This window comes from Protopterus annectens, chromosome 13.part0 (genome assembly GCF_019279795.1).
Source record: "Protopterus annectens isolate FY-2018-M chromosome 13.part0, PAN1.0, whole genome shotgun sequence".
Taxonomy (NCBI): Eukaryota; Metazoa; Chordata; order Ceratodontiformes; family Protopteridae; genus Protopterus; species Protopterus annectens.
In genome coordinates, this window is record NC_056747.1 from 19,942,669 (window position 1) to 19,967,997 (window position 25,329).

The window sequence follows — 25,329 nt, forward strand, 5'->3', positions numbered from 1 at the left end:
ACCAGCCTAATAATTACTTACAGTCACTTCAAAAACATAAAACCACACTCTAAGAATAACTAAAACATAAGCATAATATGTAAATACAAATTAGTTACATATAAAAAAGTGTATAAGTGCACAAACAGAAAAGCACTCATACTTATCAAAACTGAGGAATTATCAACGCTCAGGTTTTTAATAAATTATATACACCTAACCAACCAGTCACTGCCTATCAGCAGTATATAAGAAATAATAAACTACCATAAAATTTTTTTCATTTATGGGAAAGACTCAATTGATTATTATTGCCTTAACCATAGACAATAAATGGACAATACAAGCAGTGAAAAACACCATTTGCTTAACTAAATGTACCGATAATACATATACATGACAAAACAAGAACTTCCCCTTTCCATATCATATTTAAAATCTTTCTAATCACTGCTTGTATTGTCCATTTATTGTCTATGGTTCAGGCAATAATAATCAATTGAGTCTTTCCCATAAATGAAAAAATTTTTATGGTAGTTTATTATTTCTTATATACTGCTGATAGGCAGTGACTGGTTGGTTAGGTGTATATAATTTATTAAAAACCTGAGCGTTGATAATTCCTCAGTTTTGATAAGTATGAGTGCTTTTCTGTTTGTGCACTTATACACTATTTTATATGTAACTAATTTGTATTTACATATTATGCTTATGTTTTAGTTATTCTTAGAGTGTGGTTTTATGTTTTTGAAGTGACTGTAAGTAATTATTAGGCTGGTCGCTAACTTTAACTTGAGCTAGCTCACTGTGCTAATATCGAGTGTGTCTTTTTAAGAAATATGTAATGGGAAGTGCTCAGTCTATTATGGCTTGCAGCATTTAAAGAGCGCGGATTTCGCGCACTTTTTTACCTCTGAGGAAGCTACCTACATAGAGTAGCGAAAACGCTGTTAAACTTGATTGTATTATTTTAATAAAATTGCGTTAAGGTTCCTGTACGTGCGGGCTTTTTGTCACTCTGGAATTTTGGAGGTTTTTCGTTGGTGTGTGGATTCATTTAGTCGGTTGCAATGAAATAAATATTAGTGATGCTCCACTGCCTTAATTCAACTACCACTCTAACTGCCACTCATCAGTGAAGTTCAATTCATCAACCTTTATATCAGTCCCTTTGCAGAAGTGTCCCCCATGGATCTATTCTGGCACCTCTCAATGTCAGTCCCTTTGCAGAAGTGTCCCCCAAGGATCTATTCTGGCACCTCTCAACTTCAGTCCTTCTGCATAACAGTGTCTCCCAAGGATCTATTCTGGCACCTCTCAACTTCAGTCCTTCTGCATAACAGTGTCTCCCAAGGATCTATTCTGGCACCTCTCAACATCTGCCCCTCTGCAGAATAATGTCCTTAATGGATCTATTCTGGTACCTCTCCTATCTTCTATCTACATTAACAAATTTCCTTTTGACTTACCACATCTTCATCTCCTGCTTTATGCTGATGGCATGGTTTTGACTTACCACATCTTCATCTACTGCTTTATGATGATGGCATGGTTTTGACTTACCACATCTTCATATCCTGCTTTATATGCTGATGGCATGGTTATGACTTACCACATCTTCATCTCCTGTTTTATGCTGACAGCATGGTTTTGACTTACCACACCTTCATATCCTGCTTTATGCTGACGGCATGGGTATGACTTACCACATCTTCATCTCCTGCTTTATGCTGACGGCATGGTTATGACTTACCACATCTTCATCTCCTGTTTTATGCTGACAGCATGGTTTTGACTTACCACATCTTCATCTCCTGCTTTATGTTGACGGCATGGTTATGACTTACCACATCTTCATCTCCTGCTTTATGCTGACGGCATGGTTATGACTTACCACATCTTCATCTCCTGTTTTATGCTGACGGCATGGTTATGACTTACCACATCTTCATCTCCTGCTTTATGCTGACGGCATAGTTATGACTTACCACATCTTCATCTCCTGTTTTATGCTGACGGCATGGTTATGACTTACCACATCTTCATCTCCTGCTTTATGCTGACAGCATGGTTATGACATACCACATCTTCATCTCCTGCTTTATGCTGACGGCATGGCTATGACTTGCCACATCTTCATCTCCTGCTTTATGCTGATGGCATGGTTTTGACTTACCACATCTTCATCTCCTGCTTTATGCTGACGCCATGGTTATGACTTACCACATCTTCAACTCCTGCTTTACGCTGACGGCATGGTTTTGACTTACCACACCTTCATATCCTGCTTTATGCTGACGGCATGGTTTTGACTTACCACATCTTCATATCCTGCTTTATGCTGACGGCATGGTTTTGACTTACCACACCTTCATCTCCTGCTTTATGCTGACGGCATGGTTTTGACTTACCACACCTTCATCTCCTGCTTTATGCTGATGGCATGGTTTTGACTTACCACATCTCATCTCCTGTTTTATGTTGACGGCATGGTTTTGACTTACCACATCTTCATCTACTGCTTTATGCTGACGGCATGGTTATGACTTACCACATCTTCATCTCCTGTTTTATGCTGACGACATGGTTATGACTTACCACATCTTCATCTCCTATTTTATGCTGACGGCATGGTTTTGACTTACCACATCTTCATCTACTGCTTTATGCTGACGGCATGGTTACGACTTACCACACCTTCATCTCCTGTTTTATGCTGACAGCATGGTTTTGACTTACTACACCTTCATCTCCTGCTTTATGCTGATGGCATGGTTTTGACTTACCACATCTTCATATCCTGCTTTACGCTGACGGCATGGTCAGGTTCAGTTCTAACCACTCTCAATTCTTGAGCTAAAACCTAATGGGCTTATTCAATGAGTCAGTGATAAACAATTACTACTAAACTCCTTTAAAACAAAAACAATGCTTTTGGGCACTAAGCAAAAGCTCACTTCTATCTCCAGGCCTCTAAAAACCCTCTAACATTTTAATAACGCTACTGAAAAGGTCACTTCATTCAACTAAATACACACACAAAATCAATTCTCTCCTACTCTGGATTAAAAGGATTTCCCATTTTCTATTTAGAACCAATAGAAAAATCATATGTAAAAGTACCTTACTGGCTCAGTTAGAATACTGTCTCATTCAGAAATGTATCCATCATTCAGTCCATCTCAAACTCCATTTGCACATTACAGGTATCTGTATACCCCAAGTAGACACCAAAGATTTTCTCCTCGCGTGGATAGCAAATGTTGGATGTGTGACAAAGAAAAAGCCGTTGGGAACATATTTTTGGGAGTGCGATGTTGGCAAACTTTAAAGATTCCCTGCAGACCGCTCTGTTGGGAATGCTGGGTGAGCAGACTTGATTGACTGGGCAGATTATTGTTTTGCGCTATTGTACAGAATCAGAATTGCCTAGACATACCAAAGCTTTGAGTCTAATTATGGCGGCTGCCAAAAAAGCAATTACTAGACAATGAAAATCAAAGTCTAAACCAAATTTAGTAGAAGTAGTGACTATAGCAACAGAAATAAAACAACTGGAAAAGGCAGGGAGCAAACTATACAGGAAAAAATGGGATTTGTGGGAACAATATATGGAGAGAAGGAACAAGGTTTAAAAGAAGGCAGGATCTGAACTTAACTCGCAATGACTGAATAGATTAGAAGTGATGCATAATGTATTCAACTATAGTAGTTTCAATGGTGTCTGTGATGCAGAATGTTTGCAGCTAAAGTGGTGTTATTGTTTGTTTTTCATTTATATAAATGTAATATTGCTTATACCATATGTGATAATTTAATAAAGATTTAGTTTGTTAAAAAAATTCCATTTTCACATTCATCACTTTCCCCAAGAAATAATCACCACTGCAAAACCATTGAAAAAGCTAACTGGCGACCGGTGAAACAACTTGCTGACTTTCTGCTTCTCTCTCAACTATTTAAACTCATCAAGAATGACACCTTCTCCCACTAGCCTCCAGATTACTCAGAGATGCACCAACATATAACCTTAGACGTCTTAATAAGTCATGTCCTCTCCTGCAAACTCCATGTGGATCTCTCCTCTTTTTAAAGATAATTTGACTTACCTCATTTTCTGATGAGCAATAAAAAGCACATTTCATTCACATTTCAAAAGTAAAGGAAAATGCACCTATCTCCCTGTTCGTACAATTTTACCTCTTCACTCCCTTATTTGTTCTACATAACTTGCTGTGACGCTACTTCTGATTGTGAGTCTTTCAGCATGAGGGCTCTGATTCCCACCTTGTATAAAATGCATGTATACACTGTATTTTTTCAATCATTCTATATACAATGTCATGCATCTATTCTGTTTACCCCAGGCTAAAACTGGAACAGATCCAATGGGATCAGTGTCCTACCTTAATTAACAAATTAAAAATAAAAACAAATAAATAAATAAATAAATAAAAGCTGCACAAGGGAATAGCAGACATTTACTGAAGACAAATATGTCAAACGTCTATGAAGAAGAGCAACCACAAGTCAAAAATCATTCCCGTCATAAAAAAATAATGTCTGAAAGAAATAACACAACAGTTGCAAAGAGATGCCTCAAGATGTAGATCCAGGAAAATATCAGGAGGAAGACTGGCTACTCCATATAAAATAGCAGAAATTATGGCTGTTTAAGAGTCAGAAATGTTTCTAATGACTGAAAGGCAAACAACATAACACAATTAAAGTCATTCAAGGTACTGTAATATAAACCATTTCAAATATCAAGTTTTATAACCACAATAGGCAGTATACAACACTCACAGAATAAGTTTTATAACTAAAACACACAAGATAAGACACCCCTGAACTTAAATATACCATCTCCGTGATGGACACACCTCTGAAAAAAGGGAATATTCCAAGAAATGGCATCTTGGACTTATTAGTATGCAAGTCTGTTCTTTTAGCCATTTAGTCTAGACATTTCGGGAATCACTCTAGCGGGTCCCCACATTTCAAATGGTTACTGCTGTCATCTCCATACACTGTACCAAACTTTACAGAATGGAAAGGAGACAGCCCAAGGATACTTCATCAGCAGCTATTCTTACCATAAAAGGCAGTAATATGACAGACAAATGTACGTCCTGGAAATAATCATAACAGAAAAGCAGCCTGCATTATCTACGTGATCACTGCAGTCATATCAGGCTTGTCGGTCGTGATCACTGCAATCATATCGGGCTTGTCGGTCTTTTACTACATAAACAGCTTTTGCTCATCACAGTGTAAATGATCGACCAGATGTGCAAACAGGTCATCAAAAGTTATAAAATGGCATTTCTTCAGTTCACTTATGAGAATGTATTGTTAATCATCATACATAGCATCGGCAAACTCAAAATGTAATCCTTACCTCTCTTTCTACTTCAGGATCTGATTCAGAATCTGAAGAGGACTCTTTTTTCTTTTGAGGTTGTTTAGGAGGTGGTTTAGTTTTCTTTGGAAGTTCAGCTTCACTGCTGTCACTGCTGTGATCAGTTCCTCGCTCAACCTTTTCTCTCTTTTTTCGTTCTTCTTCTTCCTTCTCCTGCTCTCTGAGTCTCTTCAACTCTTCCTCTTGTTCCCGCCGCCTCTTTTCCTCCAACTCTTTCCTGCGCTCCTCGTCCTTCTTCTTCCACTCACTGATCTTGTCTACTTCACTGTCACTAAAGGGAAACAATATTTAAGGGAAATTCATTGTAAAACTCTCAAGAAAGGACGACTACACACAGACGCATGAACACAAAAACACTACCTTGTCCTTTGGGTCTAGTAAAGCAAAAGTTAACAGTGGGAAAGTAATTCAGTGAGAATATATATATCTTTACCACCAAAAGTCCCTGTGGATCTCCTCCAAAAGTTCTAGTTTATGTAGAGACACAGTATATTCAAATCCTCATCTACCTCTGAACAAAAAGACTTAATGCACCCAACTTGTGCACAAGCAGCACAAGGGGAATGACTTGTGTAAAGCTTGCCACAATCGCATGGACCCACCTTTACTTCATTCTCAACTACACACTCAAGAAAAGCAGCAAGTTAATGCAGCTCACATGGGTGAGGAAGTCGGCATTCTAGTATCACATGCTAAAAATCACATATTTCAAATCTTTAAAAACATTAAACTGTAGTTTTCCCTAATACTTAATATACCATATTTTCAAACATAGAATGAAAGGTAATGTCAGTATATTTATATACTTGACACAAAATGCCATTAAGTTCTGCTTGCATGATAAAAAAACTTTAGTCCAGATAAGATGCAGGCAGCCCTTTTAAAGGGGTGCATCAATAAACACAACTTCTACTCCTGCAAATTGTTTATGTGCTAGGCAAAAGTGGGCAGATTGGGCAAATGTGGGTTAGCACTCTGAGATGCATCCATTCATTTTAAATGCTCTGTGCATCTTAGCCACAGCTTTTCATGCTCATGTTTGTGTGACGAAGAACTATCTGCCTGAAACTTAATCTATACTGCTCAACAAATATTTCTACAGAAGTCCGTGATAATATTCTGTGTCAAAAATGCATATTGATTCTAAATTTAGAAAAAGTATTTAAAGAAACCGTGCATAACACTGAAAAAATAACAGTAACATACTATGGAAACCACTCACCTTACACACACTTGGAAATGAATGGACACAGCAACCATATTGTTCAAAACTATTTAACATGAGCCAGTATAATGTCACAGAAGAATAAAGCCCTGGTGATGGTGTCAAGGATCGGAGTTCAATTATAAGTGGAGTCACTTTAAGGCACTGTCAGGAGGATAGGTGTGCCTATCCTGGAGGACGGAGAGAGAGACAGAGAGCAAGGGAGAGGGACGTCCTGACAGACAGGAACATACTCTGGTAGTGACCAGCATGTGCTTTCCCAAATGCATGAAAAGCTACACTATTAGCTGATGGGAAGGCAGAAGTAAGCTGATGTGTGTGGTAGTGCCCAAATCATGCTCACACCATTCAGGGACAATTCCACAAAACCTACAGGCTATGTACAGAGACTCTCACTTCTCTACCTTTGCCTTTTGTCACTAAGGAGGAATAGCAGACCTAGAAGTCACAGACCACGAGGTCATTCTATCTATTGAAAGACCCTGTATGATGAAAAGGAATCAAGCCAAAACCCCTATCTAGAATAGGGGTCACACACAAGCTGATCTGAGGTTAATGGAGACAAAATGAGTACATATTAGCACATGGTAAATTGTGGAGGCTCTAAAGTACAGACATAAAAAAACCCACCTTGGTTAGTACAGGGGAAGACAATGCTATGGTATACAAATCATCACCAAATAATGCTGCTTTAAATGCTGTATTTACAAAGGAACATACCAATTACTTGGTTCTGTTCTCAGATAGAATATTCATTAGCTGAAGTTATCCTAGTAAATAATCCTTTACAGGCTTCTCATACTGAAAGTAATGCTAACTTCAGGCAGGCTTCTGTAAGCAGAATATAACTGAACACTTTACAATCTGAATTTGTTAACATTATTAAGGTCATGATGAAACTCTTGTTGAAAGGGGGAGAAAGCTATCTGGGGTTACAGCCCTGTATACTGAGCTCAACTCTGGAAAAGGCTACCAATGGACTTAGAATAAATATATTAATGATCAATGTTAAACTTTGACACACATCCAATAACAATTTCAGATAATGCTTCAATAACAACTAAGATAAAAATGCAGGTTAATAAAGTAAAAATGAGACACTGGTACTTCACCACCTACCTGTTAAAGAAAGAGGAATTTAAGAAAAAGGGTAGTGGAAATTATTCAAGAGTTATTAGTGAAGACAGAAATTTCTTCAGAAGCTACATCTACTAAGAGGGATAAAATGAAAGTGGAGATTAAAAAATAGGACAGAAATAAAAGAAAAAGAAATATGGTTAAGAAGTAACAAGAATTACATAAAGGAGAAGACAAAAGTTAAAGTACTGCAGAATGAGGAGAATGTCACAGAACAAGAACAGACATAACTGCAAAGTAGTACTAATTTATTGACATTTGTTTACTGGATAGTGTTTGGCTGGGCCATGAGACCATTTTCAACACCAGTGGAAAATGCACAGCACAGTATCACATACAGTGTACAAATATGTATGTGTACAAATACAGAAATACTGGATTAAAAGTTACAAGGAGGCTAGTTTACAATATACAATCAAGAATACAAATCATGATAAGAATAAAAACAAACTTTTTTTTTAACTGAAGAAAAATAAACAGAGTAACTTGTAAATATGCTTGAGTTGAGAAAGCAACTGTTTTTTTTCTTTTTTGATAAATCCAGTGCACAAAAACTCTTAACAATTAGTTCTGCCCTCAAGCAGCAGAAAGTAAAAAGGGCTGTAATCAAACTTAGGGAGCCTGTAACAAGACAAATAAACAGATCCTGTAGAAGTGTTGAGATATTTCAAAAATGTTCTGAACATTTGTATAAAGCAGAGGAGTGTAGAAATGCAGAAGAGTACAAATGGAAATACTTACTCAAGACTTAAATTTTGCCACTGTTAGTGGTAGAAGAGGCTCAACAGCTAAATGTTAAGACAGAAGGAGATAAGAAGAAAACAGTGATGTGTAATCAATCTGCAGGAAAGTCTCCAAGAATACATTGTATTCCTATGCACGTTTGTAAGATAGTAAGGAAGAAAGTGATAACGATCTAATCAATTTGCAGGAAAGTCTCCAAGAATACATTGTATTCCTGTGCAAGTTTGTAAGATAGTAAGGAAGAAAGTGATAACGATCTAATCAATGTGCAGGAAAGTCTCCAAGAATACATTGTATTATTGTGCAAGTTTGTAAGATAGTAAGGAAGAAAGTGATAAAGATCTAATCAATCTGCAGGAAGTCTCCAAGAATACATTGTATTCCTGTGCAAGTTTGTAAGATAGTAAGGAAGAAAGTGATAACGATCTAATCAATCTGCAGGAAAGTCTCCAAGAATACATTGTATTCCTGTGCAAGTTTGTAAGACAGTAAGGAAGAAAGTGATAACGATCTAATCAATCTGCAGGAAAGTCTCCAAGAATACATTGTATTCCTGTGCAAGTTTGTAAGATAGTAAGGAAGAAAGTGATAACGATCTAATCAATCTGCAGGAAAGTCTCCAAGAATACATTGTATTCCTGTGCAAGTTTGTAAGATAGTAAGGAAGAAAGTGATAACGATCTAATCAATCTGCAGTAAAGTCTCCAAGAATACATTGTATTCCTGTGCAAGTTTGTAAGATAGTAAGGAAGAAAGTGATAACGATCTAATCAATCTGCAGGAAAGTCTCCAAGAATACATTGTATTCCTGTGCACGTTGTAAGATAGTAAGGAAGAAAGTGATAACGATCTAATCAATCTGCAGGAAAGTCTCCAAGAATACATTGTATTCCTGTGCACGTTTGTAAGATAGTAAGGAAGAAAGTGATAACGATCTAATCAATCTGCAGGAAAGTCTCCAAGAATACATTGTATTCCTGTGCACGTTTGTAAGATAGTAAGGAAGAAAGTGATAACGATCTAATCAATCTGCAGGAAAGTCTCCAAGAATACATTGTATTCCTGTGCAAGTCTGTAAGATAGTAAGGAAGAAAGTGATAACGATCTAATCAATCTGCAGGAAAGTCTCCAAGAATACATTGTATTCCTGTGCAAGTTTGTAAGATAGTAAGGAAGAAAGTGATAACGATCTAATCAATCTGCAGGAAAGTCTCCAAGAATACATTGTATTCCTGTGCACGTTTGTAAGATAGTAAGGAAGAAAGTGATAACGATCTAATCAATCTGCAGGAAGTCTCCAAGAATACATTGTATTCCTGTGCAAGTTTGTAAGATAGTAAGGAAGAAAGTGATAAAGATCTGGAATGATTTCTTTAACATTATTTTAAAAGGACAGAAATCACCAATGACTTGGAAGAAAACTGTGGTGTCTATAATACCTAAAGATGGAAAAGACCATTCAGATCCAGCTTCACAGAAGTCCAGCTCAACTTTAATCCATAATTACAAAGTGAATATATATATATATATATATATATATATATACACACACACACACACACACACACACACACACACACACACACACACACACACACACACAGAAAATAATGGCCAATATGCTAACAAAATAAGTAGATATGGATCTATGCTGTTTTATGGATGGAAGGCAAACAACATTAACAGAACAATGATGATCCAAAGGGAAGCAGAATGTAAGAAAATGCTGCTGCTGTTGGTGTGTCTCGACACAAAGCATTCTACAAAGTAAACTGGGATTTTATGAGTAGGGCAACAGAAGCCCTTGCATTCCCTGATACAAAAAGTAGGTTAAGCAGGAGGGTATCTGAAGGACCAGTGGCAAAAATTTAAGTTGTAAGGTTCATCTCTGATAACTTGCACCTGAATGGAAGAACCAGGCAGGGGTGTCCCCTTTCCCATTTATTGTTTGCATTGTTAAGAACCACGGGCAAAGAAAACAAGGGACTCAGAAATTCAAGGATACGGTATGGTAATCAAGAAAAGTTAGCTTTATTTGCAGACAATATTATTTTGTACCTAGTAGTAAAACACAGCCACCACCAACCAGAACTTGGGTCCAGGAAAAAGGTTGCAAAGCATAAAAAATACAAAAAAAGGATCCAAGGATGATCAAAGAACTCCAAAATAAATCCGTCTTTAATGAATGTAGAATAAAAGTAGGAGCATAAGTGCTTTCGTAGCAAAGCTACTTCATCAGATGCATATCACAGCTTAGAGTTCAGCTCATTAAATACATTAATTGAAAGTCACGTGACAAAAACATGCATTCTTAAAGCCATACATCATAAAAAAACGATATTAAATTATCATAAACAATTTATACATATACTTGTGTGTAAAAAAACATCCAAAATTCTATATAAAAATATATAGACATATATCAATAAAATTTAAAAACTAAAATAGAACCAAAGCTATCTTCTATTCAATGGTCTGGCTAAGTTTGGGTCTCAAAAGTACTCTGTCATGAAGGCAATGTCCGTAATCCCCACATACTCTAACTATCCATTTGGCTTCTAACTGCTCAGTTTGATTCCTAATATCACCTTTCCTAATACTCTCAAAGATACGTCCTATCACCATAAATTTAAAAGAATGAAGTGTCTTTATCTACAATGTGCTTAGATAGGGCACTAACTGTATTGCTTTAGCCTATATGATAAAAGTGTCCTTATTCCTGCCTCTAAGTGCTCTATCGGTTTTATCAACATAAAATTTCAAACAAACTGAACAATAAGCTAAATAGACCACATGAACACTGCCACAGGTCACACATACATCAAATCTATAAGTTCTGTTTTGATTACGATGGTTGAACATACCAGTACTAGCAATGTAGTTACAAACTTGACAGTGTCCACAAGCAACAGTACATCTATAACCCATATTAGGTAACCTATTTCTTGGGTAACAAACGTCTCTTTAGAGACTTCAAATTCTTGTACACAAATCTGGGTCTAGTGTCTACTATAGCTTTAATATCATCTGGTGTCAAAATGCCCTGTGTCTTTCATTAATGTCCCTGTACTGTGTTATATCACTGGAATAATGCAGACATAACTTTAGCCTATCATTCTTCTGGGGTACAATTTGCAAGCTACCGGTGTACTTTCCCCAAAATAAGGTCTAGCCTTACTGGTTCTCAAACCAGACACCATCTCATTATTTTCATCGTCATCATCATCATTCTGTGCATAGCCCCTAGCATTAAAGGCTTCCATTACGTGTATGTTTTTAAAAAAAACAAGCTCACATTCATTGGTTACTGCTTTTGAGGAAACTTTGTTTGGATGACTTTTATAAGCTGTATGCTTATAATTCTGTTCATAAAACACATGCTAGGAAGTTTAATTTAATGAAATCTGAGTATCAAGCACTGAATAATTTACTAAATAATAGTCAGTTTACCAGAGCAGTGGATAAAGGCTGTTTGATTTTGAAAGCTACAACAGTGACATGGTAACCATGCTTTCTGATGCTCGTTTTTCTTCTAGACAGGTCGACTATATGATTAGCAAGGTTAATCATGTTTTAGGACATTATTTAATGATGGTCTGATAGATAAACATTTGTTTAGTTATTTATTTGTTAACAATGCTTTAGTACCTGTCATTCAAGGCCTGTCCAAATTACACAAGGACCCAGTACATCCCCCATTATGTCCCATCATAGCAGGAAGAAACTGGTGCACAGAACCTGCTTCTATTTGTATTGAGAAACAACTTAGACCTGCTTTAAAACCTTGGCCACATATCCTAAGGGATACGCAGCATTTTTTTAAGTGATTTGTTCCTATTTCTGAGTACATATGTGAAACTGAACAATCTTCATTTAGTGACTTTAGATGTCACCTCTCTTTTTATGGTCATCCTGAATAATGTAGGGCTTCCATGTGTTGAACAGTTTTTGGAGAGGTGTACTGATTTTGAAAGTAAGAAGGCTGAGTTAGCATGTATTCTATAAGCATGTGTACTTAACAATAATGTTTTTGTGTTTGGTGACAATTTTTATTGGCAGAAACATGGTGTAGCTCTGGGCACATCCTGTGCCAATAGCTACGCCAATGTGGCTATGGGAATTTGGGAACAACAGTACGTCTTTCATGGACCTTTCAATAAACAACTCATCATTTATCGTCGATTTGTGGACAATATTTTTCTTTTATGGGAGGGTCCATGTCGAAGTTTTACATGAGTTTGTTATATTAATTATGCCACTTCATTTCTGAGGTTTTCTCATAAAATCTCAGTTGATTCTGCTAAGTTCTTAGATGCTAAGAGTAGTTTGTTATATAGATGGTCGTATTTCGACTGAATTATACAGAAAGCCATGTCACCACAATCATTTTCTCTATAAAGAAAGTATGCATCCACCAAGTGTTTAAAAGTGTGGTTAGGAGCTAAGTGTATAGAGCCTCAAGGTTGAATGTCAAAGATTCAGAATTCACTAGACAAACTCACTCTTTAATGGAAGCCTTTAATGCTAGGGGCTATGCGCAGAATGATGATGATGATGATGATGATGATGATGAAAATAATGAGATGGTGTCTGGTTTGAAAACCAGTAAGGCTAGACCTTATTTTGGGGAAAAGTACACCGGTAGCTTGCAAATTGTACCCCAGAAGAATGATAAGCTAAAGTTATGTCTGCATTATTCCAGTGATATAACACAGTACAGGGACATTAATGAAAGACACTGGGGCATTTTGACACCAGATGATATTAAAGCTATAGTAGATAGTAATCTCTCCTTTGACAATCATACTGCCAAAGTAGTTAAGGACATCATTCTATGTGGCCCATCTAATTACTAAAGGGTTCGCATCTAGAAATAAAGAGGTTATAGTGTCCCTCTACACGTCACTCATTAGACCCATCATAGAGTATAATGCCCCATTTGGGATGTACCTCACAAGACACTTCCAACAGCTGGAAAGACCACAAAAGTACCTCACCAAGAGGATTACTGGCCTCAAACATATGTCCTATGGGGCCCGACTGAAAAAATTCCAGCTGTACTCAATGGCATATCGCTTACTCAGAGATGATCTCTGCATGACTTACAAAGCCATGTCCAACTCAGAATTGACGGACATGCTCCAACAAAAGAAATCCAAGTCACTGCGAGCCACACGCTCTAGTGAGCTAAACCTCGCCACAACAATAAACAGAAAGTACAATTGTGTACACTTACCATAAATGTAGATGTTCAGAGTGTATTCACTGTTGCAGACATTACATTTGGGTAATCTGCTGGCAGGTTGCTCTTAGTCGGCCTGATTAACAAAGTCTTGGGTCCTGCGTCGGTTGCTGTCCCTTCTTCCATGACGTCAGGTAGTCAGGGGTATAAAACATGCAGCCAACGCCATTACATCAGTTTTTCTTGCCCCAGATGTCAGGTGTCCCCCAAATGGGGAGCCAATAAAATTAAAAAACAGAAATACAACTCCAACCAAAAGCAAATACTCCAAAAAGGCTTTTAAGCATAGTAAAAGAAGGTACAGGTATAGTAAGAGAAAAACAGGGGGCTGGAGGGAGGGTAACCAGGACTGCAACAGTGAATACACTCGAACATCTACATTTATGGTAAGTGTACACAACTGTACTATGTTCTTCACGTTTCACTGCTGCAGTCGTTACATTTGGGTAGATTCCCAAAGCTAAGGTAGGGAGGATAGACTTATACAGCATTAGAACCAGCTATAAGGCCCTGCAAGACTGCAGTGGCAAAGCCAGCTCTGGATTTAGAGAAAAATTGGTAAATGACAATGCTTGGTGAAAGTATGTACTGAACTCCAGGTAGCAGCTTCTAGAATACCCTGGTAGGAACACCTCTGAGAAAGGCTGCTGAAGTAGATGCAGCCCTGGTGGAATGAGATCTGATCCCCTGGGGAATAGGTTTCCCATGGTGCTTACAGCAGAAATGAATCCAATGGCTTATCCACTTAAAATGGTTTGTTTGGAAATAGCCTTCCCCTCTGCCCCAGCAGCAAATGCGACTAGCAATTGTTCAAATTTTCTTAGAAAGTTAGTTCTGTCCAAGTACAATCTAAGTTGTCTGTGCACGTCCAAGAATGCAAAATCCGTTCCCCTTTGTTTTGTGGATTGGGATAGAAGGTTGGCAAATGAATGGACTGGTTAAGCGCCACACTGGAAATCACCTTGGGCATGAAGGATGGATTGGTCCTCAGAGATACCCTGCCCGCATGAAAGATGATGAAAGGATCTACTGCCATAAGGGCCTGTAATTCAGATATCCTTCTAGCTGAAGTGATTGCTAAGAGGAAGGCTGTTTTCCAAGAAAGAAATTTTAAGTCTGCAGTAGCAGCTGGTTCGAAAGGAGGTAAAGTGAGCTTTTCCAAAACAAAGTTAAAGTCCCAGGCAGGGGTAGGAGCTCTCCTGGGTGGTCTCAAGTTCTTTACCCCTCTGAGATGCTGTTTGAGCAGGGGATGAGAAAAGAGGGGCGGTTCTGTGTTATAGTGAGCTGAAATAGCTGAAGCATGGATTTTAATAGAGGAAAAAGACAGGACCTTGTGAAGCATCTCAGTTACGTATTGCAAAATCTGAGGTAAATTGGGTGCTGCTGTGCTCATCCCTAAAGATTGGCTCCAGGCATATAAACATTTCTTTAGTTTTTCTTGCCCCCGATGTCAGGTGCTCCCAAAAAGGTAGCCAATTTATATATATATGTAAATATACATGCATCAATATAAACTTTACCTTCATCTACAAGCAAATACACTACATAGGTTATAGAAGATAGAGAAGGAAAGATAAATTTCAGAATGACAGGAGGATGGCGGGAGGGTAACCTGGACTGCAACAGTGAATACACTCGAACATCTGCATTTATTGTAAGTGTACACAACTGTACTATGTTCTTCGTGTTTCACTGTTGCAGTCATTACATTTGGGTAGAATCCCAAAGCTATGGTTGGGGGGCTGGAGCTAAACAGCATTAGGTGCGGCTATAAGGCCCTGCAGCACTGCAGTGGCAAAGCCTGCCCTGGACTTAGAGTAAAGAGACAAATGATAACGCTTTGTAAAGGTGTGAACAGAACTCCAAGTAGCAGCCTCTGGAATATCTTTGGTTGGTACTTCTCTGAGAAAGGCTACTGAAGTAGCAGCAGCTCTGGTGGAATGAGATGTAATGCCCTTGGGCACAGGTTTACCATGATGTAAGTAGCAGAAACAGATGCAGTGGCTGATCCACTTTAAAATTGTCTGCTTTGATATAGCCTTTCCTTCTGATCCTGCAGCATATGACACTAGTAATTGCTCAGTTTTTCTTAGAGCTTTAGTCCTGCTCAAGTAGAATCTTAGCTGTCTGTGTACGTCCAAGGAATGCAGAATTCTCTCCCACTTGTTCTGCGGATTTGGATAGAAAGTTGGAAGATGAATTGTTTGGTTAAGGGCCACACTGGAAACCACCTTATGCATAAAAGTAGACTTTGTCCTCAGAGACACCCTGTCTGGGTAAAATATGACAAAAGGCTCTACAGCCATGAGGGCCTGTAGCTCTGAAACTCTTAATGCTGAAGTAATTGCTAGCAGCAGAGCTGTTTTCCATTATAAGAACTTTAGATCAGCGGTAGCTGCTGGTTCAAATGGAGGCAGGATGAGCTTTTCCAACACATAATTGAGGTCCCCATGCAGGTAATGGTGATCTTCTAGGAGGCCTTAAATTTTTGGCTCCTCTAAGATACTGCTTTAGTAAAGGGTGAGAAAAGATTGGTGGCTCTGTATTGTAATGAGCCAAAATGGCAGAGGCATGGGTTTTGATTGATGAGAAAGATAGGCCTTTGTCAAGCATCTCAGTTAAGTATTGTAATATCAGAGGAATATTTGGTTCTGCTGTTATCAGTTCCTTGTGCTTGATTCCAAGCACAGAATCTCTTGCATTTGTCAGCATAAGATTTTCTAGTACTAGGCCTTCTGGCTTCCAAAATAACATCCATCACAGCTTTACTGAGAGGTGTTGTTTGTATGACTACATGATTAGCCATGCTGCCAGGTTCAGAGTCTGTAGCTGATTGTGCAGGATCTGATTGTTTTGCTGGGACAGTAGTTGTGGTCTTTGAGGCAAGGTCCAAGCTGGGTATTGAGACAAGTTCCTTAGAATTGGGGGCCAGTCTGGGCCAATTAATATCACCTTTGGCTTCTCGTCTGACTTTTAGGAGGACCTTGGGTAGAAGAGGCAGAGGAGGAAAGGTGTAAACAAACAGGTTTTTCCAAATGAAGGATAGGGCGTCCACTTTCCATGCTTGTCTGTGATAAGTCCTTGTGCAGAATTTTTTCAACTGATAATTTTGAGGAGAAGCAAATAGATCTAAGTCTGGGCTCCCCCATTTCTGTGTTATCATGCTGAAGACTTGTGAATTTAGTTTCCACTCGTGAGGATCCATAAGGTTTCTACTTAAATCGCCTGCCAGAGTGTTTTGTTTTCCTGGCAGGAATTGAGCTTGAAGATGTATTTGGTAGGTCAAATCTGTGTCCCACAGTGCCATGGCTAATCTGCAAAGGGGGTATGAGTGTGTGCCCGCAAAGGAGGTATGAGTGTGTGCCCCCTTGCTTGTTTATATACCACATGACGTGGTGTTGTCCGTCTTTATCAGTAGTTGTCCTGGATGAAGTAAATCCATGAAGGCTGTTAGGGCATTTTGAACAGCTAGCATCTCTTTCTGGTTGATATGCAGATACATTTGTTTTGGTGTCCATAAGCCCTGAATGCATCTTCCTGCCATGTGGGCCTCACAGGCATAATCTGATGCATCTGTTGTTAAGGTTTAGCTGGCACGGGGTAGAGTGAAGGGCAGTCCCATGTTTTGGTGACATACCTTTGCCCACCATAGAAACTCCTGTTGCAGGCAAAGAATGAGAGGAATCATTGTTCCCAGACTGTGTGAATGCTGACTCCATAAACGTTTTAGGTACCATTGAAGTTTCCTCATATGCAGTCTTGCATATGGAATTAGTAGGATGCAGGATGCCATGAAGCCCAGAGCCTGCAGAATTTGTCATGCAGATAACTGGGTTTTTGTTGCCATCAGTTTGAAGTAAGTAGTCAGTTGCCTTTGCTTATCTGGCGTGAGGTAAGCCATCTGGGCAGCTGTATCTAAGCTTGCACCCAGGAATGTTATCTTTTGAGAGGGTACCAGTTGTGATTTCTTTTCATTTAATGTGTACCCTAGGCATTTATTTTATTTTTATTTATTTAACATTTGTTGACCGGGAATGTCCGACTAGGTTCCACAGAGCCTGTTTTCAGCGAAGGCCCGGGGAGAAATGCTCCAGATGCATGTCTTTGGAATGTGGGAGGAAACCGGAGTACCCGGAGGAAACCCACGCGAACACAGGGAGAACATGCAAACTCCACACAGAAGGCACCCCAGCCGAGAATCGAACCAGAGAACCTCTTGCTGTGAGGTGACAATGTTAACCACTGCACCACTGTGCCACCATGTTAGAAGCCTTCTCATAAATGCCAGGTGTCGAAGAAGAGTGTCCTTGTTCTTTGCTTGAATAAGACAGTCGTGAAGGATATATTTGTATACTTCTTTGCCTGCAAAATGCAATTACTGGTGCCAGGCACTTTGTAAAGACCCTGGGCGCAGTAGACAAGCCAAAGGGCAACACAGAACATTGGTAATGCATTAAGCCAGCCTTGAATCTGAGGTATCTTCTGCACGATTGTCTTACTGGGACTTGCAGGTATGCCTCTTTTAGGTCTAAAGTCACCAGCCAAGAATGTCCAGGTATGTGTTCAAAATCGATAAATCCAGTATTGGCCGCCAGGCCTTGTCCTTTCTGGGTACCAAGAAAAGTCTTGAGTAAAAACCTTGTCCTTTTTCCTGTTCTGGTACTGTCTGAATGGCCCCCATATCCATGAGGGACGTAACCTGTTTCTGTGCCTCTGCCCATTGATTTTTTGGCAGATCTGGCCAACCATTTGCCATTGGCAGAGTGTGGAAATGGAATCTGTATCCCTGTGATACGATGTTTAGTACCCACTTGTCCTGGGTTATTAACTGCCAATTTTGAGCAAAAAAGTGCTAATTTTCCCCCTATGGGAGCTGCCAAAAGATAAGTGCTTGGTGAAGGCAGAGGGAAGTCATTGGGATTGCTTTCTGTAGGTTTTCGCTTTATCTCCTCCAGATTTGGAGGTGGAAGCACCACATTGCTTTGACCTGTATGAATCTTGCACCTAGTATTTGGAACCCTTAGGGTGTCTGGATTTGCCCCTTTGAGCTCTGTCTGACACAGGAAAGGACCAATTCTTTGTAGGCCAATGTCTACTAAATCCTGGTGGCTGCACTTGTAAGAAGTCTAACAGTTTGCATAGACTTAGCTTTGTCTTCCATTTTCTTTAGAACCTCCTCTGCCTTAATTCCAAACAAAGAATCATGCTGTAAAGGTGCATCTAGCAATTTAGCTTTAACATGATGAAGCAAATTTTGTTCTTTTAACCAGGCATGCCTCCTAATCACAGATCCAGTAAATGCGGCCCTGCAGGAGGCCTCTAAGGAATCAAAACCACATTGCAAAGTATGCTTTCCAACTTGTTCAGCTGCATGCAATAATTCCTGCAATTCCTTATATTCTGTACATTCTGAAATCAACATCATTTTCTGTTTCAGCAATCCCACAACATGTTGTTGGTACTTAAGCATATGAAATTGACAGTTTAAGGCCCTGATTGCCAAGGTTGCAGATGTATTAACCTTTTTTCCCCATCTGTCCAGTGCCCTTGAATCTCTGTCGGAGGGGGTAGGATTTTTTGCTGTTGAGGCCTTAATTCCCTTTGGACCCTGTGAAATAGTTTCAGGATCAGCAGCAGGGTTTCTAAATAAAAATTTATGTCAGTCAGGTACCCTGTAACATCTGTCAGGCTTACTGGGAGCCGGAGGTAAGGAGTCAGGGGTCAAGCTTGACTCCAAAAACAAATTATCCACAATGTCTAAAACAGGGGGGGGTGGCTAAAGGCTTGTGCTGAGGGAGAAGAAGGAAATATCTGAGCCTCTTTTTTGTTTCTGAGAAATCTTGACTCTCCCAGTGAAAATGCTCCCTCAAAGTATGCAAGGTTTCTCCAAATGAATAATCCTCAGGAGGAGATGCAGATGGAATAGACTCCTCAGCATCAGAATCCTCATAAGGAGGTATAGACAATTCCTGATCAGAAGAGGAATCATAAGAGATAGAAACTTGATCTGAAGATTCATAATCAGGGTCTTGCCTAGGCCTCTTATCTGGAGGGGGATGGGTACCCCTGATCAAAGTAATAAAGTCTTCAGCCATTTTGATCATCTGTTTTTTTAGGCATAGAGGCCTGTGCACGTGGCACATGCGTCGGTTTTTTAGTATTAGAAGTTGCTTTGGTCTTTGGTTTTGCAGCTGTCGTCGGTTTGATATACAAATGTTGAGGTCTGAATACACCCTCAGAAGCCGGTGCCTGCTCAGCGGCTCCGGACCCATCCAAGGGAGATACATCCATCGGTCCAATACCTTGAGTATCTTACGGCATGACGGACTCCACATGGGTGTTGGTAGAGGCCTGCGACTCAAAGGTAGCGGGTATCAGGGGCTGCGAAAGCGCCTCACTGAGTACCGGCGAACCGGCGACTGGCTTAAATCTGTTTCCAAAATACTTTGATGTAAAAATATACCGACGTTTAATAGTGCGTTGGTTAAATCTAGCACAAAACCGACAGCCAGGCACGTTGTGATCAGGGCCTAGGCAAGGAATACAGTATAAATGGAAATCCTTATGAGGTACTTGATTCCCACAAGTAATACAATTAACTTTTTCTGACATCGGTAAAAAGCAAGAAAAAAGTTTCCCCAACGGGGCACTTAACTTGAAGACTTTGGTTCTGAAACTCAAACTCGAATTTTTCAGTAGTCGGCCAACCGGCACTTGCGAAAATGCTTCTGCTTCGGGCACTGCGCGGCAAGAAAGACTAAAGAAAATGACGTCGGCTGCATGTGTTATACCCCTGACAACCTGACGTCATGGAAGAGAAGACAGCAACCGACGCAGGACCCAAGACTTTGGAATTCAGGCCGACTGAGGGCAACCTGCCAGCAGATTACCCCAATGTAATGACTGCAACAGTGAAACATGAAGAACATCTAGTGAAGAGTCAGCATCTTGAATTCTGGAACGTCCAGAAAGGTGTTTAGAGTAGACAGGTCCAGAATTGGACGCCATGACTTCTCTTTTCTGGGTACCAGGAAAAGAGGGGAATAGAAACCTTGTCCCTTTTCCTTTTCTGGTACCGGCTGAGTAGCCCCCAAGCCTGGAACAGAAACCTTGTCCCTTTTCCTTTTCTGGTACCGGCTGAGTAGCCCCCATGTTTAAGAAGGAAAGTACTTGTTTCTGAGCCTCTGCCCACTGATTTGGGGGCAGGTCTGGCCACCCGCTTGGAGTTGGCAGCGTGTGGAAATGAAATCTGTATCCCTCGGACACTATATTTAAAACCCATTTGTCCTGGGTTATGAGTTCCCAGTTTTTTGCATGAAGAGCAATTGTTCCTCCCAAAGGGGCGGCTAAAAGGTAAGTGCTTGGTAATTTTAAAGGAAAGTAATTGAGACTGTTTACCATAGCAGAGTGCCTTGTTATTTCCAGATTTGGAAGTGGAGGGCCCCCCATTGCTTAGTTCTGAGAGTCCCTTGGAACTGAAACCTGGTGCTTTTGGTGTGCCAGGGTTTGGCTTGAGTGGATCTGAAAGGAGCTGGAAAGGACCAGTTCTTAGTAGGCCACTGTCTACTTAATCTAGGAGGTTGTACTTGTAAGAAATATTTCACAGTTTGCATAGATTTAGCTTTATCTTCCATCTTTTTTAGAACTTCTTCAGCCTTACTGCCAAACAGGCGGTCCTGATTTAAGGGAGCATCCAACAATTTTGCTTCAACATGATCAGGCAGAGATTGCTCCTTAAGCCAATCGTGCCTTCTAAGCACAGACCCAGTAACAGCAGCCCTGCAAGAGCCCTCTAAAAAATCAAAACCACATTGTAAAGTATGTTTTCCAACTTGTTCAGCAGAATGCAATAAATCCTGTAAATCTTTATTTTCCACACAGTCAGAAATCAATATCATTTTCTGTTTGAGCAGTCCCATGATATGTTGTTGATATTTTAGCATATGAAATTGGCAGTTTAAAGCTCTGATTGCCAGGGTTGCAGAAGTATAAACTTTTTTACCCCATCTATCCAGCGCCCTGGAGTCTCTATCAGAAGGGGTAGGATTTTTAGCTGTAGAAGCCTTAATGCCCTTGGGCCCCTGAGAAATGGTTTCTGAATCCGCAACAGGATTTTTAAAAAGGAACTTGTGGGACTCAAACCCTGTAGTATTGGTCAGGTTTACTAGGAGCTGGAGGCAGAGAATCAGGGACCATACTGGACTCTGAAAACACATAATCAACAATGTCTAGCCCTCGGGGGGGGGGGGCAGAGGGAATGGAATCCTCTGCATCAGAATGCTCATAAGTAGGTATGGACAAATATAGGTAATTGGAAGAGTCCTGATCAGAAGACTTATACTCAAGCTCAGTCCTAGGCCTCTTAGAAGGGGGGGGGGGGGTGTTTGACTACCCCTGATTAGAGTAATAAGATCTTTAACCATTTTGATCATTTGTTTTTTTTAGGCATAGGGGCCTGAACATGTGGCCTGGGAGTCGTTTTTTTTAGACACAGATCGAGGTTTAGACCCTAGTACAGAAGGTGGAGTCTGTTTAATACGTACATCTGTAGACCTGAATACACCCTCAGAAGCCAGTGCCTGCACAGTGACTCAGGACTCATCCAAGGTAGAGACATCCACGGGTTCCATAGGTGAAGCACCTCACAGGATACCGGACTCCGAATGGGTCTCAGTAGAGGCCTGCGAGTCAGAAGTAATGGATATCAGGGGCTGTGAAAGCGCCTCAATGAGTACCGGCAAATTGGCAACTGGTTTAGGAGAAGAGTAGTCGGCAGTTTTGGACCTCGACGGTCTGTCTCTGTCTTTTTCTTTGCATTTTTTCGGAATTCCGGTAGTCGGGTGGCTAGCCAAAGTAATTTCTGGATAATTAAACCGAGAGCCGAAGTATTCAGAGGCAAAAATGTACCGACGACGGATAGTGCGCTGATTAAATAAAGCACAAAACCGACAGCAAGGTACGTTGTGATCAGGGCCTAAGCAAGGAATACAGTACAAATGAAAATCTTTATGAGGTATTTGCTTTCCCCAAGTGTTATTAACTTTTAATGACATTGGTAAGGAGCAAGAAAAAGTTTCCCCAACGGGGTACGTAGCTTTAAGTTGAAGACTTCGGTTCTGAAACTCGAAAACGAAAATTTCAGGAGTCGACTGACCGGCACTTGCGAACTGCTTCTGCTTCGGGCACCGCACGGCAAGAAAGATTGATGTAATGGCGTCGGCTGCATATTTTATACCCCTGGCGTCATGGAAGAAGGGACAGCAACTGACCCAGGACCCAAGACTTTGTTAATCAGGCCGACTGAGGGCAACCTGCCAGCAGATTACCCAAATGTAATGACTGCAACAGTGAAACACAAAGAACATCATGCTGGAGGGATAGATTCCACTCACAGAGACTCCCCATGCTTTGGAACAAAATTCCAAACTACATTAGGCAGAGCCCCTCACTAACATTCTTAAAGAGAAATCTTGACGAGTGGATGGGTAACAGAAAATACACCCCTGGGATCACTTCATTGGCTCTGCTTAACGTAGGATCAGTTAATCAATGGGGCGGCAAAAGCCAACACACTCTGGCTAGGCTTATAAATGCCCTCGGGTAAATAGCCTAGTACCTACCTATGAACCAGACCCAGATTTGTGTACAAGAATATGAAGTTTCTACAGAGATGTTTATGTTACCCAAGAAATAGGTTATCTAATACGGATTATGGATATACCGTTGCTTGTGGACACTGTCAAGTTTGTAAGTGCATTGCTAGTACCGGTATGTTCAACCATCCTGATCAAAACAGAACATATAGATTTGATGTATCTGCGACCTGTGGCAGTGTTCATGTGGTCTATTTAGCTTATTGTTCAATTTATATGAAATTTTATGTTGGTAAAACCGATAGAGCACTTAGAGACAGGATTAAGGACACTATTATCATATAGGCTACAGCAATACAGTTCGTGCCCTATCTAAGCACATTGTAGACACAGACACTTCCATTCTTTTAAATTTATGGTGATAGGACGTATCTTTGAGAGTATTAGGAAAGGTGATATTAGGAATCAAACTGAGCAGTTAGAAGCCAAATGGAAAGTTAGAGTATGTGGGGATTACGGACATGGCCTGAATGACAGAGTACTTTTGAGACCCAAACTTAAAGCCAGACCATTGAATAGAAGATAGCTTTGGTTCTATTTTAGTTTTTAAATTTTATTGATATATGTCTATATATTTTTATATAGAATTTTGGATGTTTTTTACACACAAGTATATGTATAAATTGTTTATGATAATTTAATATTGTTGTTTTTTATGATGTATGGCTTTAAGAATGCATGTTTTAGTCACGTGACTTTCAATTAATGTATTTAGTAAGCTGAACTCTCAGCTGTGATATGCATCTGATGAAGTAGCTTTGCTACGAAAGCACTTATGCTCCTACATTTATTCTACATTCATTAAAGACGGATTTATTTTGGAGTTCTTTGGTCATCCTTGGATCCTTTTTTGCATTTTTTATTATTTTGTACCTGATAAAATTAGAAAAAGACATCTCAGTTTTCTGGAACATTTGAGATGGTTTCATTTTCTGACGATATAAAATTAATGCAAACAAACTAGAATACAGCTGTAAACTATGCACCCACACATGAATTGGTTTAGCAATAACCATGTTTATGGGGACACAGTAAAATGAAGTATTTAGCAGTATGTGTTAAAGGATTCTGTTCTAGCAGCTAAGGATATATGAAAATAAACTGAAAAGATGATACAAAAACTGAGAAAATAATAGTTTTGTAAAAACTTACCATAACTATAAATGCCCTCCTCTTCCATGTTGCACTATTCATTACAGCAGGGGGGTTGCTGCCTGCAGCACGCGACAGCTGGCCAGTATACTAAAGTCTTAAATGCAGGGGTACATGCAACGTCACATGTCAGAGCCATAAACTGACCACAGTTATATCTGTGACGTCTGCACGTACCCAAATCAGAAATGGCTGCCGCATAAAGATAGCCCCCAGGAATAAGAGTAGTAAAAGGTAATAAAGACCTTTCCCCAGACACAAGGTCAGTAGTCAGGGGAAGGACCCAGTTTATAATATGGGCAAGAGAGGGGATAGGTGGTTGGGACTGAAGACTGCAACATGGAAGAGAAGGACATCTATGGTTGTAGTAAGTTCTTACACAACTATTCTATGTCCTTCTATTCTCATGTTGCAGTATTCCTCACTTTAGGGAGAGTACTAAAGCTCTCTAGGTAGTGGTGGGGGTGGCAGGTGCAGAAGCAGAATCTATGAGACCTTGCAGAATAGACCTAGCAAACCCTGCTCTAGCCCTGGAGATGGAATCCAATTTGTAATGCTTGGTGAAGGTATGTACAGAGGACCAAGTTAGGGCCTCCAGAAGAAATGAGTAATCAATGCCTTTGAAAAGGCTGCTGAAGAGGAAACAGTCCTGGTGGAATGGGCTTTGACAGATGAGTCCATTTCCCATAATAGGAGTAAGCAAAAGGCAATAATTTTATTTTATTTTACATTTGTTGACCAGGAAAGTCCGACTGGACACCGGTCCATTTTTAGC

At 39.9% G+C, this 25,329-nt stretch overlaps 1 protein-coding gene across 1 annotated transcript in view; it reads right to left on the reverse strand.

The window, feature by feature from the left end:
* Positions 1-25,329, reverse strand: part of HDGFL2 (HDGF like 2) — a 2,035,019-nt gene that overhangs the window by 1,424,126 nt on the left and 585,564 nt on the right. The window contains exon 9 of the mRNA XM_044090590.1: positions 5,381-5,672. Coding sequence (XP_043946525.1) covers positions 5,381-5,672 — 292 coding nt within the window. The remainder of the gene's footprint in view (positions 1-5,380; positions 5,673-25,329) is intronic.